This window comes from Chaetodon auriga, chromosome 7 (genome assembly GCF_051107435.1).
Source record: "Chaetodon auriga isolate fChaAug3 chromosome 7, fChaAug3.hap1, whole genome shotgun sequence".
In the NCBI taxonomy this organism is placed as follows: domain Eukaryota; kingdom Metazoa; phylum Chordata; class Actinopteri; order Chaetodontiformes; family Chaetodontidae; genus Chaetodon; species Chaetodon auriga.
Genome location: NC_135080.1, coordinates 17900299 through 17914858, shown reverse-complemented (window position 1 = coordinate 17914858; position 14560 = coordinate 17900299). Strand labels below are relative to the sequence as shown.

Genomic DNA, 14560 nt, shown 5'->3' with positions numbered 1-14560 from the left:
GCTCCCATCAGCAGGCACCTTTGAGGATTTCAGTTGTAACTTTAACCTTTAATATGGAGGATTCGAAATTTTTCCGCAAGTCCTCCTTTAGCATCAGCAGCCTGTTGAGGAGACGAGAAGGAGTGATGGGGGACCAGGAGCCTCATTGTCCGGCCCAGAAACTGCGCTCCGCTCATTTAGAGAGACCCAGCCAAGAAGAAAACTTTGACGATGGAAAGAACTGCGAAAGCCCCAAACAGCGCACGAAAGTAGAAACGAAACCGGTGACTGGAAGTGGAAAACGAGAGGGGAATAAGGGAGAACCAAAGAAAAGCGTGGGAGCCGAAGAAAGCGTTAAACCTGAAAAACCCCCTTTCAGTTATAACGCACTCATCATGATGGCGATCCGCCAGAGCCCCGAACGACGGCTCACACTTAACGGCATCTATGAGTTTATCATGGATAACTTTCCATACTACCGTCAGAACAGACAAGGATGGCAAAATTCAATCAGGCACAACCTGAGTCTGAATAAGTGTTTCGTTAAAGTGCCACGCCATTATGACGACCCTGGTAAAGGCAACTACTGGATGCTGGACCCCTGCAGTGAGGACGTTTTCATTGGTGGCACATCAGGGAAACTCCGGCGCAGGGCCGCGACAGGCTCCAGGGCCAAGCTTGCACTAAAAAGGGGAGGAGGTCGTCTGATGTCCTCCAGCACTGCAACCAGCGTGACCTTGGCCGCAGCGGGTCCATTTTACTGGCCGGTACCGCCGTTTCTGCCTCTCCAAACACCAGTGCGCACCCACCTTGGCCCAGGGACTTATTTGAGTGCTCACCCCCGCTTCCCCAACCATGGCACGTCGGTTGTTTCACAACGGTCTCGGTTGAGTGCAACAAGTGCTGCAGACGCCGACCGGTTCGTGCAGACGCACCAGGAGATGTCTTATATTGGAGTCAGTTGCGCGCAATCCCGTCGCCACCAGCTTGGCACTGCTTGCACCGCTTTCTCCACATCCATCCCTGCATGCACTCTGCCGCTGTCGGATCCGTGCTCTTTTAACATGATCTCCGGACAGGCCAGCTACTTTTACTCACACCAAATACCATGTGCCGCACCGTTTAGTCCGTGCCAAGAGGAGTGCGCCACGTCCAAGACGTCTCCCGGACAATTCTTATCCAAGAACGGCCACTCGGACCTCGGGGGTTGCTGTAATGACTTTCCAAATTACTGTCCTCAAGTTAGTTCCAGCCCTCCTTTGTCGTGGAATATAGAAAAAATTAGTCATAGTGCCTAATATCTAAGTTTAAAATAGTGCTGTAGAATTTAGATGAAAGAAGTTGGCAAATAAAAGGTCAGAGGAGCATCCTGCTTAAAGAGTAAGACTTGCAAATGTTCATGCGTTTATGAATAATATAGCCCGCAATATTTCCTCAATTATTTCTTTGTGTTACAGTGAAGAAATTAATCTAAATTGAAATACGATTTTTTTTTTCATTAGAACGCGTGTTGGGCAATTTGTGTCAAATTACTAAAAATTATCTGATGCATAAACAACATATGACGCAAAATTTGAGCAAAGGCTTCTTCTGACACGTGCCATTTTCAAAAATGTGCAAAAATGTGTATTTGGTTATTTAAAAGCGCGTTAGAGTAACCAGAGACAGGACAATTGAAAGCATATCCTTGTTTTAGAAACATCGTTCTCCACTTAGTTCATAGTTTTCCACATGTGTATGTGTATATGTGACAGTATAGACATTAAAGTGATGTTTGCGCGCATGTCGCTGTTATCGGCCTAATGTCATCATCTGAAAAATGTCATTTTAAAAAGAGAAATATAATTAAGAAATAATAATAATAATAAAAACGAAATGATCACTTTGTCTGAAGTTCTTCTTTTGCCAGCAATGTTGAACAAGACCTTTAAAAACTATTAAAATATTGTGGAAGATTTGCTCTGGCGAGGAATAACTTCCAGCTAACTTCTTGTAAAAGAATATGTAATATAACTGTTTTTAGTCCAGGGAGGTGAAATTGTTTTAAAATGTAGACAGTGTAAGTTAAAAAAAAAAAAAAAAAAAGAAGAAGAAGAAGAAGGAAAGAAAGAAAGAAAGAAAGAAAGAAATGCAACGTTAAAATGTCAATTCAACGGCTTGTTTCCCGTATCAATCGCTCTTGTTTCGGTGAGCTGCAACTAAAAGATATCACATTACTATTTGAATTAGCCTGCATGTAATTAAACGATCAATAATGTATTTTTAATTGTGTTTTCTTTTCTCCTCATTAAAACCTCTCGATTGCTCTTATTTGGCTGTGTGTTACATGTGTCACTCTTCAGCCCACACAACAAGGACTACAGTTAAATTGTTGAAAGTAAAATGTGAGAGATCACGGAGAAGTTTGGTGGACATCCGGTGATCCTCTGCTTTCCCCCCCTAAAAATCAACAGTTCAAATGTGCACCTGAAGCTTTCTTAAGGACACACCATCATGTTGAAACAGCGCGCAGACTGTGATGTAACTTCAACAGGTAGACATGACATGTCCACCCTGATCTTATTGATCTGTCTTGTGTTTCACCCGGTGCTGACATCACTGCCTGTTAAACTTTCCCTCACCTCTCCCTGTCGCTCCCCCTGAGATACAAATTCATAAAAAATACATGTATGAGGATAGAGATTAGAGCAGCTTTCTGGACCGCTGCCTCCTTCAGACAAAGACTCTTTATATCAAAGGACCCCAGCCCGTCACCTTTCACATTCACAGTCGCCTGTGGTTAAAGCAGACTGGGCTGGATCAGGTAACCTCACTGCTGGCACACTCACGGTCTAGATAGATATGAAGATAATAATATTTTCATTACTGGCATGAGTAATTGTGGTCGCAGCACAGAGAGCAGGGGGACAGAGCTGTGAATCAACAAGTCTCTGGTGTGAAGGAGTTTTATACCCAGGGGCAGGAGTAAGAAGATACTGTTTGCTTTTAGTGTAATAAATAAGCACCTTCCTTGACAGCTCCACTGATAATCACCACAGCTGATGCAGTTAAATTCACATATGGTCTCACTTTGTCTTTAAGTCAGACAGGTGGATTGGGGTAGTTTGGTCATGTGCTGAAAGTTGGTTAACGTGGGTGCTGGTTTGTAATTGTGTTAAAATTTTGCCACCAAAATTAGGATAAAGTGAAACAATTTAAAGGGACTGTACAATTATAAGAGGAGGAGGGAGAGAGCTGTGTATATCTTATTTTGATGAACAGAGGGTAGTGTAAATTTTTTTCGGCAGAACTGAGGGTTTTTATATTTTATTTCATTCTTCCTTTCTAAGATTAATTTAAAAAAAAAAACGCTAAAAATGATAAAAGTCTTCGCGTGTTATGGGTACACAAAGGTGTTGGCCATGTGCAGGGGACAGCCAGTCACGTCTCACAGTGGAAATGTATTTTTCCCATCAAAATCAGATGGCAGGACCAAGATGTCAGTTTTACAAATCAGAAGAGATGGTTCCATAGTTATTAGATCTTCATAGTTATTGGGGATTGAATGCATACCTTCCCTCAGAGCGTATGACAGCAGCTCCCATCTTCACCAATTTGCATCATAAAAGAAAGCAGAACAGTAAGTGTGTGAAAGTGTGCTGCCAATGGCCCAGTTGGAGAGTGTATTTTTTAAAATTAAAATAAAATAGATTATCTAGACCCCCCTCCTCAACCCAAAAAAAACGGTATGCCCCCTAAAGGAAACAATCCTTTGGCCATAATAAAGTAAATTTTAAAATGCAATCTCAGACATGATTCAGTTGTTTCAGAGTCACACAACAATTGTCTTCCTGCCCATCAGATGCAATGGTTGTAGGGTCATCTTTGCTCTGCAGAAGTGTTTTCAGGTTACTGCAGTCCCATCACATGTAAGGCTGATGCCACACTGAGCTCATTTTACAGGCCCACTGCTCCACAGCTTAAGATGTTAGTCTTTTGGCTGAGCCAGGTGTGCTTTATAAAGATATAGTGCAGCTCTGGAAATCAATCCCATGCACTCACCTCTCCGAACAACACACAGGCTGCCATTATCTGCAGCAAGTGGCTTCCACAGGTAGATGTGCCACCCTTTGAAATAAGGTGGGTGGGTTGTACACCCCCAGCCGGCGTCTGTCTGTCTCTTGCCAGAAAGCCAATCTCTCAATGTCTCCTTGCTGCTGTGTAGATAATGTAGCCTACATCTCCCTCTCTCTCTCTCTCTCTCTCTCTCTCTCTCTCTCTCTCTCTCTCTCTCTCTCTTACACACACTTTATCCTCCTTCTTGTTGTGTTAAAGAGGAAAACAAAGAGTTATCTGTTTTGGTCTGTGGTATCACTACTCCTTCTGCTTTCTCTTTCCCTGTGACAGTTTCTTTCTTTAACATAAAGCGCCCAAGTGGTTAATGTAATTTATAAGATATAAATAACACATAACCCAGCGGTGCCCAACCTGTTTTTCGCCACGGACCGGTTTCACGTAAAGCAATAATTTGCCGGACCGGCATAAAACCGAAAAAAAAAATTATTTAAACAAACAAACAAACAAAAAAAAAAAAAAAAAAAAACCTCACCATTATCTTGAATGTAGTTGTTGTAATTAATTGGAGCTCCGTGCGTGAGAATCACCTGAAGCGATAAACCCGTATTTTAAGTAGGACTGCTGATATTGTCTCCTAAATGCAGCTTTCTTTTTCTTGGAAGTTGCAGGCTCTTCTTCTTCTGTCTCATCATTTGGCCTTTTCCCCTTCCCGAAGAAGCTGTCCAAAGACGTTTGTTTTGTACTCATTTTTGCTAACTTGTGGGCTTGCTTTTTTACTACCGTATTACGTGACCAAGACGAGCGGTTTTACATGCGTGCCGGGTCTGGATCCCGGCACGAGTTTTTGTATTGCTATTGTTATTGTTATATGACTTTTATGTAACTTTCCCGGATTCCCTGATTGTCTACCCCAACGCGGGACTATCCCCGGTCGGCACTCTCCCGCTAGCCAGACTATCGAGCCCACCGACATATAACGGAGCTAGTTGTCTTTTTTTATGTTAGTTTTTTGTTACGTACAAGTGTATTTGACATATAATTAGTGACATATTGTTTCAAATACACCTACAGTATGACCATTAGCCTATGAATTGACTTTGTCGTTACGTTTTAACAAGTGGTGGATAAATCCTCTTTCCGTTTCCGGTCAGTTAACGTCACATCACAGATACTCTTGAGTTCGCCATGCCTCTGGTTTGGTAGTACGATGTACTGTATCCTTCGTTCAGTATCTGTGGTAGTAGTTGTAGTAGTAGTAGTAGTAGTTGTTGTTGTTGTTGTAGGCCTAGTAATCAGGGATGGGCAAAGATACATCTAAAAGTATTCCCAAATACAATGCGAAGTACCCAGCATTAAAACAGCCTATAAGTGCACAACATTAACTGTGCATTTATGAAACAGCTAGAAATTATGGTAAAGTAATTATGAAACGGTTAGAAAATAAGGCTACAAGATGCACAGCAGTAACTGTATCTATTTCTAACAGTTACAGTGCTGGGTATTTTGCATTAGTGTTTTGAAATACTTTTATCTGTATCTTTGCCCATCACATAATATATGCTATAAATGACACGAATACGTGAAATATAATCAGGGGGCAGTGTATATATATGATAATACGTGAAATATAATCCGGCGGGATAGATCGTCTAAACCACCTGGGGCTACGCGTCCGTGAGCGAACTCAGTTGGGAGTCTCCGTCTATCTACCCTTTCCCGGTATCGGACCCGGTTAGATACCGGGTCAGATGCTGAAAAACTGATTCATGTCCTTTGTGTGTGTGTGTGTGTGTGTGTGTGTGTGTGTGTGTGTGTGTGTGTGTGTGTCCGTGTCCGTGTCCCGGTTCAGATCCCGGGTCGGAATTATAAAGACTGTTGTAATATTGGGTCATAACTTGTGGAATACACGGAATACAGTTGTCAAATGATTGTACTAGAGTAAAATGTATCTACAATACTTGCTTTTGAAATGCAGTGGAGTAGAAGTATAATGCAGTATAAAGGAAAGAACAAAAAACTAAAAACTGTGACTTTAGACATATACTTTCCACGACTGCCAGCCTTCAAAATATACATCAAATGCATCGACGATATAATCACAAATGGGTGAAGATAAAAACAAACAAATGTTTATTCACGTACATTTTGACCAGACTGCTGTAACCCGGTAGTCATTTCAAAACTTTGAGGCGCGTATTACGTGACCCGGAAGTATCTCTATCCACGCGAGTCTCATAGAATCGTAGCAGATACGAAGGCACCCGGTGGAGACGAGCCGGATACCATCTAAGAAAATAATTTTTACAAATCCACAACCATGTAAGTATCGATGATGATCGACCAGTGCTTTGAGATGGGTCATTTTCTGTCTCAGAGCCTGAACTTTGAATCTCGGTAGTCAGTAGCTAACAGTTCGAATGCTAACGTTGTTAGCATTGTAGACCTCCAGCAATGCCAGCGATAGGAAGCAAGGCCGGCTAGCTGCAGTTGATAAACCCTTTGTATGTCTTTTCGTCGCTATTTATTTTTAGGCTCGTGTGTTACAACTACGTTACTGTTTCAGTATAAATGTAATAATAATTCACACCTTTAAAATTGCTTCAGGGTAAAATTGAAAAGTTGTGAGCCAGAAGTCACACAATTACTTCGGTATAAGTTAGCCGAATGCTAACACCAAGTGTTTGAGCATGCGCCGTCTGAACATCATCGGTGAAACAAAGTATTCATTTCGTGTTAGCGAAAATATCTTCTGGGTAGGTGTGTTTTTGGACAGAAGTTTGAATCCTCTGACAAGGATTTGTGTGCTGGGCTGTCTGGGGAACACTGATTAAATGAATACATACTACAGGCGTAGTGAGCCAGTGTACTTCGGTCATGTGTTTTGAACAATAAGCCTACCTTTATTACAATATAACATCTATTTAGCATAATATCAGACAGAAACTTACAACATCCCTACCATACATATGCCAACATGCCGTTTTGATCATGCTTACAGTTTTTATTATTATTAATGACTTTTTAATTGGGGTCATTTTGTGTCATTTTCCAGGAGTCTGTTAACTAAGCCCAAGTCAGAGATGACACCGGAGGAGCTCCAGAAACGAGAGGAAGAAGAGTTCAACACCGGCCCCCTGTCTGTGCTCACCCAGTCAGTCAAGAACAACACTCAGGTCCTCATTAACTGCCGCAACAACAAGAAGCTGCTCGGAAGAGTCAAGGCTTTCGACAGGTACTGAGCCCAGTCACTGGCTTCTCCCCTAACAGCTTTGAGAGTATAATATGAGATTAATGCTTGATAACATCAAATAGTTTTATTTCACATTTTTGTTCTGACGTTTAATTTTACATAGAGATAATAAAATATTTTTTTGCGGATATTAAGTAGTGTTCCCCTACAGAGGAACAGCATTATTGGAAGTGGGGGTGTATTTGTCTTTTTAGCGTACCATTTAATTCTGCTTATTTCAATACACACACACATTTCTCCAGTCTCAGTTACACACACCGACGCACTCCACCTCTTTCTGTTTTCGTGTTTTGGGTCTTTTTACCAGTGATTCCGTTTTCACTACAACAAGTGACCCATGTGTGGAGGAGGCTTGTTTTTAGTGACATAACCTCGGAACGATCGACACCAACGTGGTAGCAAATTGGATCAGCGCCAACCAGGTGCATTTAACTTACATGCTTTTACAAAACAACAGCACAAGTACACCCGCATTAAACAGGAGAAGTCGCTCCACAATCAGTGCATTTACAGGACGTAACACCAGAGAACGTCTTGTATTTCTCTGCAGGCCATGTGATCGTCAGTTGACAGGAGGGGCTGAGCAAGGAGAGATTGTCAGCGAGTTAATTGATTGCACATGATGTCGATCTCTCAGATAGAGTCCTGATTTATTCCTGAGAACTTGCTGCCTGAAATACACAAGTAGAGATTTTTTGGAAGTAGATTTTTCAAAGAGTATAAAATACATTATTTTCCTTAAAAGATTCTGTGTGTGATGCAGACCGACACACTGTTCCCTCAGCAGGGAAATCAGAACCTAAAAATGCACATACTGTAAAGGTAGATCTTAGGTTTATCCAGTCAAACTGGATAATTGATACAAGATAATTATTGTCACAATTAAAAATCCTGTAAACTAAAGAAAAACAAACCTTAATAGCCTTGTAATTTATCAAGTCTTTGCAGGATATTTTCTATCCTGGACCTGATACAATAACACATTTTTAATCAATTTCTGCATACTGATGCCATCTCCTATTTCATTTATTGTTCAGTCCAAGGTATATATCATTGAGCCTCATGCAGCATTTTCATAACCTTATCCTACCCCTTCTACTTGTTTCTGTGACGTTTGCTCATATGAGTTGTTTCACTTGTTCATGAGGATGTGTGCCTGCAATAATGTAATTTGCTCATGACATTAATCACCACCCCTAAAATTTGTGTATAAGACTAACTGTTCTGCTCCCTGTGGGGGCATGTTTCATTCACAAAATTGTTATCAAGGAACAAAAAGAAAACCTTCTCCTGCTGCCAGAAATCACTTGTCAAAATCTTGAAACAATTAGAAAAAATTAATCGTACAGCTGCCAACAACGTGTCATCAGAGCAGCCCACGAACTGTAACAGACAAAAAAAAACAAAAAAACAAGGACGAGTCTAACGAGATATTAAAACCTAAAGGGTAGCGCCCCATGACTGATCTGAGAGGTGCTTAAGAGGATGTGACAGAGATATCTGACAGGATAATAGCATAGCCTACAGAAGGTAATGTTACACCAGGACAGGGCAAGACACTGGATAAACTGCTGAGCATAATGTGCCACTTAAAATTACAAGATCTAACACGCCTCTCTGTAAATTGGCCAGTCAGTGAACAGAATATTGAGTTTGCATTAAGTTTATGTTATAATAATAATTTAAACTCATAAATTCATGCAGATTAAGGTCTACTGATTCTTCAGGAAAGCTAGTATTTTTCCCCTGTGGAGGGGGCAGCCTGTTAGAAATTATAAAATGTGTTTGTATCTAAGAAAAAATTCATATCGTGACAAAACTGAATGGCCCAAATTCAAATTAAATCACACACACACACACACACACACACACACACACACACGTGCCAGTTAAGAATGAATGTGCTTCAGACGTGTTTTTTGTCTTTTCAGGAATTTTTTCCCCTTTCAAATTCAGTAATATTAAGTTTCAGTGTTTGACATCCTCACTGTCATTTCAGGCACTGCAACATGGTCCTGGAGAACGTGAAGGAGATGTGGACAGAAGTTCCCAAGAGCGGGAAGGGGAAGAAGAAGTCCAAGCCAGTGAATAAAGACCGCTACATTTCTAAAATGTTCCTGAGGGGCGACTCTGTCATCATCGTGCTGAGAAATCCTCTGATCACGGGAAAATGAACTCTTTCTACACGCCCAGCTCAACCGGTCTCAGAGCCTTTTTTCTTGTTTTTTTTTGTTTGGTTTTTTGTTGAATGATTTGAAGGCAGTGGACTACCATGAATGGAAACCTCTTTGTTTTGCAGGCACTGTTGGGTAAAAATGATATCTGTGCTCTTTGGAGAGCCATTCAGGCACAAGAAAACCTGGTTTTGCATTGTCACTGTAAGTCTTCTGTATTTTTCATTTTAATAATAAAAGTGTTGAGATTCAAGTGTTGTGAAAGTGTTTTTTTAGCTGGAAGCCTCCAAGTTTCTCCCTGCGTTGAAAACATGGTTTGATTAATGCACTAATGCGTGTTTTATTAGTCATTTCAGTGTAGATTCAAATCTCCAACATTAATATCGATCATTCTACTTTATTCATTTATGTTTTGTATCATTGTTGAATGTTTGAAGATTCTAACTACATTCCATTCTTCCAAACTTCGCTTATCTATTGCACACTGCTTCACATGTATCAGAGAAAACCTCAGTGAAAAGTTCTTCTTGCCCGTATCTTGTGTATCCTTGCCAGCCTCCTCCTCCTCCTCCTCCTGCCGCTGTCACCCTTTTCACTCTCCCCTGACAGCATCTTAGGTGTCGGGCTTGATTTCAGTCAGCAGCGCTCAATATGCGACAAACTGCCGTTTAAAGGCCCACTGCATTATTGATGAGACCAGATGTGCTGACTGTCACTTCACACCCTCATCTCTCTCCATTTCAGGCTGTTCCCTCTGCCGCTCAGCCCCTCCTGACCACTTTGTTAATTGTCTTAATAGCTTAACAGCTAGTCTCGCCTTACTTCTTTTTGGCACCTAACCTCTGCTCTTTGCTCTTCTCAAATTTAGTGGTCAGGTGTGCAGGATTTTGATTGTGTGAGTAAATGAAATGCTTGTATTTTACAGCTTTTGGAGAGCTGAATGTTATCGATTCCTGTATCAGTGTTGAAATCCCCATTGGTTTAGCTGTAGTCCTTATAATTAGAACATAACTCCCTGAAAGTCATGTTCATGTTGCCTTTATAAAGATCTGCCTCAGTATGCCTAAACTTCCCTTCCTGCTGCACTATTGTATTGTCCTGATATCTTTACATGTGATCTATCGTCCCTCATAGAACACCTTACTGCTCTCAGTATTAACCTGAGCATGCCTAAGGACAGCACCTGTGGTGGATGTGTGACCACGAAGCCTGACTGATTTACAGCTCTCAGCTGAAGCCTGCTGGGTCAGGAGGAGGACTCAGCCACCAGCAGAACCAGTCTGAACACTGCTTATGAAATGCAGTGAACTTTTCTGACTCTGCTGTGACTAATGTAATGGTACCTATTGCATTCCTGCCTCAGGTCAATCTTGACATCTACCAAAAGTTTGAGGAGATCATGTTGCATGGGCCGGAAAAGTTTTTTTTTTGCGCTGCAAGCCTGAGGCAAGAGGAAGCACAGCAGCTACTAAGGGCCCTGTGGCCACCAGGAAACCCCTGGATGAATCAACTGCTGGCTTCTTTCATAGTTTAAATGTTGACGTCATTTGAATTTCATCTGATTGTACAGATGCTCTTTTTGCACTCTCAATAAAAGCAAGGTTTTTTTTTTTTTTAAAGGTGACTGAAACTAAATTGAATTAAGTGTGCAGGGGTACCGAAGTCTGTTTTGGACAGTAGCACTAGCTGTAGCATCATTGAGGCCACAGCAGCTGGTTGCAGTAGAAACATTTGGCCTTCCTGTCTGAGTGAGTTTGATCCCCTGTTGGACCAACACAGTCATTCACCATTCACTGTTCGACAGATGTGTTCCAGCTGTGATGTGAACATCCTCTGTTCGCAGATTTTGTGACTTGATGAGGAAACACATTGGAATTGCATCTGCATTTATTCTCTTATGTCCTTCTATGCAAGTGTGCAAATTAATGTTCGTGTGTCGCAATTGCGGTTCATTAATTAAAGTTAAGAAAAGGGTTTATGTGATGGTCACAGCAGGGATTCCATTCAGATTGGGGTGGAAATGTGACATCAGTTTTCTCTCAGAAGACAAGTGACTCGCCCTTTGGTGTAAAAAGGTTTTGCACTGTAACCGCGGCTGGTTGTGTTACAGAACTAAACCTCCCAAATCTGTGTGATTGTATGTGTTGGCAGCAGCCTGATCTCACAGGAAATTCACACTGATTGGTATGAAAATATAAACAGCAAACTGTGTGGACTCAATGGATCCTGTCTTATTGTAACCTTAACCCCAAATTAAACAGCAACTAAAATTAAAATTGGAAAAGGGTGAAGCACTAATTCAATGCTTATTAACTTAAATCTACAAAATATGTAGAGATGTTGCAACAAATCTGATCCCCCTCTTACCAATCCACGATAGATTGATATGATATTTGTGGTACAACCTGCATGTAACTGTTGCACTCAAGCTGAAGATCTGTCACTTTGCACCATAGTGAAATAAGGCTGAAACTGGCAGGACTCTGGTGCTGAACTCATGAAATGTGATGTATTATATTAAGCAAACTGAGCAGCTGTTCTAGGGCCTGCATGAGGGCCATGAGGTGTTAATTATACTAAAGTTTGTCAGTCAAGAAGCTGCAGATTATTTTGGATTTATCTCACAATAATTACCCTCACAGCTGCAGCATCCGGGGACAAAGCGCTGTCAAGTAGCTGGTGGGTCTATTTGAAGATGCCCGAGATAAAAACAACTTTGGGGACCTCATTTGTTGGGTATCATCGTGCGCTTTTCTCATGTTACTTCACTCATCTCAAAGACACTTCAAGAAGTCTCTTCCCCTCCAGATTTTGGGGCGGAGGGGGGCGATCCATGAGCAGGAAGGCAGATGTTTTATTCAGTAGGTAAGCGATAAGAGGGGGGAAGTGTGATTATGATAGCGATCGGCCATGCATCGATACTCGAGCCTCCGAGCAACGCGACACCGTGCAGCGCATCGATCGGGCCCCGGTAACCGGAGCCGCCGCCGCACTTTGTTTTCAAGCAGAGCCGCGGTCCGGGTGTCAGAGCCCCCGCCAGGCCAGGTGGAGGGAGGAGAGGAGGGAAACACACAAACACCGCATCTCTCTTTAAGTGTGACTGACGCATTGAGCGGCAGCCAAAACAGGGATCAGGTGTATCGAGCTGCTGCACGCTGACCTGCGCCTATTTGCAAACAAGCACAGCGTTGCTGGGCTCTGACGCGCAAATGAGCCTTTTTATTAGAATCAGAAAGATGATTTTAAACAGTATAACTATTAGTGGATAGTAAGGATACAGCAGTCGATAGTAAGGACATGGCAGCGCCGGAGCCAGGATTTTTATCCGGTGTGTCATGAGTCCAAATTTCCCAGCATCATCCTACCCACCGCGGAAACTTTCCACTGGCCTCCAAAGCTTAAAACATCTTAACAATTTATTTTTACAAATCACAAAAATATCCCGTTTTCTTCATTGAACTTTTAAAGAAATATTTTTCATGTAAACTTCCAAATTCACAGGCACATTACAGAGGACATAAGAGTTTTGTCAATGTTTGATGTTCATATAATATCAAAAGTGATAGTTTGGCTGTGATATTTGTTGTGAATGTTTCTGAAATGCATTCAGGACAACAGCAGATTTTTCTTGAAGAAACGAGCTGCGTAATGTTCTGGATTCTGAGCTTTTAGTTAAAAGTTACACTGCAAGACATCTTGGCTGCTAAAAAAGAAATTATAGTCTACTTTATGCTTTGTTTTAACTCCTGATGTGAATCTGTGATGGTTTCAGATTAGGCTACAAAGCATGAGACAACACAGGAACAGCGCTTAGTTTGAGGGACTCCTCCAGCTCCTGGCTGTGGCATTTTTCTCTAACATAAAGGTCATGTTGCCATCTAGTGGATTTGAAAAGCAGTGTACCCAGTTTTTCTGACAAGCCAGTTTAATTTAATCACACGGTCCTGAAAACTGAGACGCATTTACTGGGTCTTGAAAGCATCATCTGGTCTGATATGAGTCCAGATCTTCAATATGACATGCAGGTGATTTCTTGGGGCTCTTTCATTTTGACATGGATCGCAGCGGTCTGTCAGTCACGTGCAGACTTGCCTTTTCTGTAAGCACAGTGCTCAGATATTAAATTGTAAACAGTTCTGAATTCAGAAAAATGCCTTATTTTATTTTCTGATCTTTCACTTTAAGGATAGTAGCCCAGTATAATATACTCTGTCAGTGTGTAATGGCCCCAATTCACCCTGTGAGGAGTTCAGGGCCTACTTTTCAGGACATGTCATTTGGACCTGCTGATCTCTACAATGCTGCCCTTTGCTCAATGGGCTCCCAGCCCAGACCTCTTACTGAACCTTTGTGTCTCGCCTCCCCTTTACATATTTTTACCCTCCTCCAGTCACATTCCTCCCCTGTCAAAAAGAGAGGGAGAGAAAATTTTAACACTTGAGGAACAGTAACATTTACTCTGTCGTCTGGGTTTCCTTTACAAGGCTGCTAAACTTTGGCTCGTCTGGAATAGTTTATACTGTTACTAATGCCTGTCTGGCTAACTTCTGCCAACCCCAGGATCCAGGCTGACACTGTGGTTCCTTGATTGAAGTTCAGTTGTGTAATTCTCTTTATTTGTCTGCTATTCATCCAGCAGTGGAGGCTTTCAGACGCTGCCTCGGGACTGGATGCTTCAACAAGTCCTGGACTCCCTGATGTCAGATGTAGCAGAAGTGCAGTCTGTTTATATAATAGACTCTCTACAAACTGACAGGGATAGAGGGATACCTAGAGTTGTAATTCAGTGTGGAAGACCAAGCACATCCACTGCATGTGCCCTGTGTTTCTTCAGCTGCTTTTTAGCCTCAATTTTTCAATTTCTCTACACACTCACACACATGCCTCTTAACACCAATTGGTCTAAGTCTCATGAAGGCCTCCCTGCTGCTGGCTGTCCGACGGGCCTTCTCTCTGCGGATGGCGCTGACCGACTGACGTCAAGCTGTGGAAATAAAGCTGTGGTGAAGGGGAGGAGTGCAGGAGAAACCTAAAATTACTGCATGACTGTTTCTAATTCTTTACGGGCTACTTTCTGGGAACTGGACCAACTTCTTGAGAC

The 14560-nt window shown here is 41.9% G+C and overlaps 2 protein-coding genes across 2 annotated transcripts; both read left to right on the top strand.

The window, feature by feature from the left end:
- Window positions 1-53: 53 nt before the first annotated feature.
- foxg1c (forkhead box G1c) lies at window positions 54-1277 on the top strand. Its single transcript, XM_076735272.1, has one exon. It carries the CDS (start codon window positions 54-56, stop codon window positions 1275-1277), a length of 1224 nt encoding a protein of 407 aa, XP_076591387.1.
- A 4964-nt stretch (window positions 1278-6241) lies between these two features.
- Window positions 6242-9712, top strand: snrpd2 (small nuclear ribonucleoprotein D2 polypeptide). Its single transcript, XM_076734363.1, has 3 exons — window positions 6242-6354; window positions 7088-7267; window positions 9285-9712. Coding segments are annotated over exons 1-3 (357 nt in total). The 5' UTR covers window positions 6242-6352; the 3' UTR covers window positions 9460-9712.
- Window positions 9713-14560: the final 4848 nt, after the last annotated feature.

Bases quoted from the DNA above. Each gene is read 5' to 3' on its own strand.
- foxg1c (XM_076735272.1), top strand. From the start codon at position 54: ATGGAGGATTCGAAATTTTTCCGCAAGTCCTCCTTTAGCATCAGCAGC.
- snrpd2 (XM_076734363.1), top strand. The intron at 7,268-9,284 runs GTACTGAGCCCA...CTGTCATTTCAG, and splicing joins AGAGTCAAGGCTTTCGACAG to GCACTGCAACATGGTCCTGG.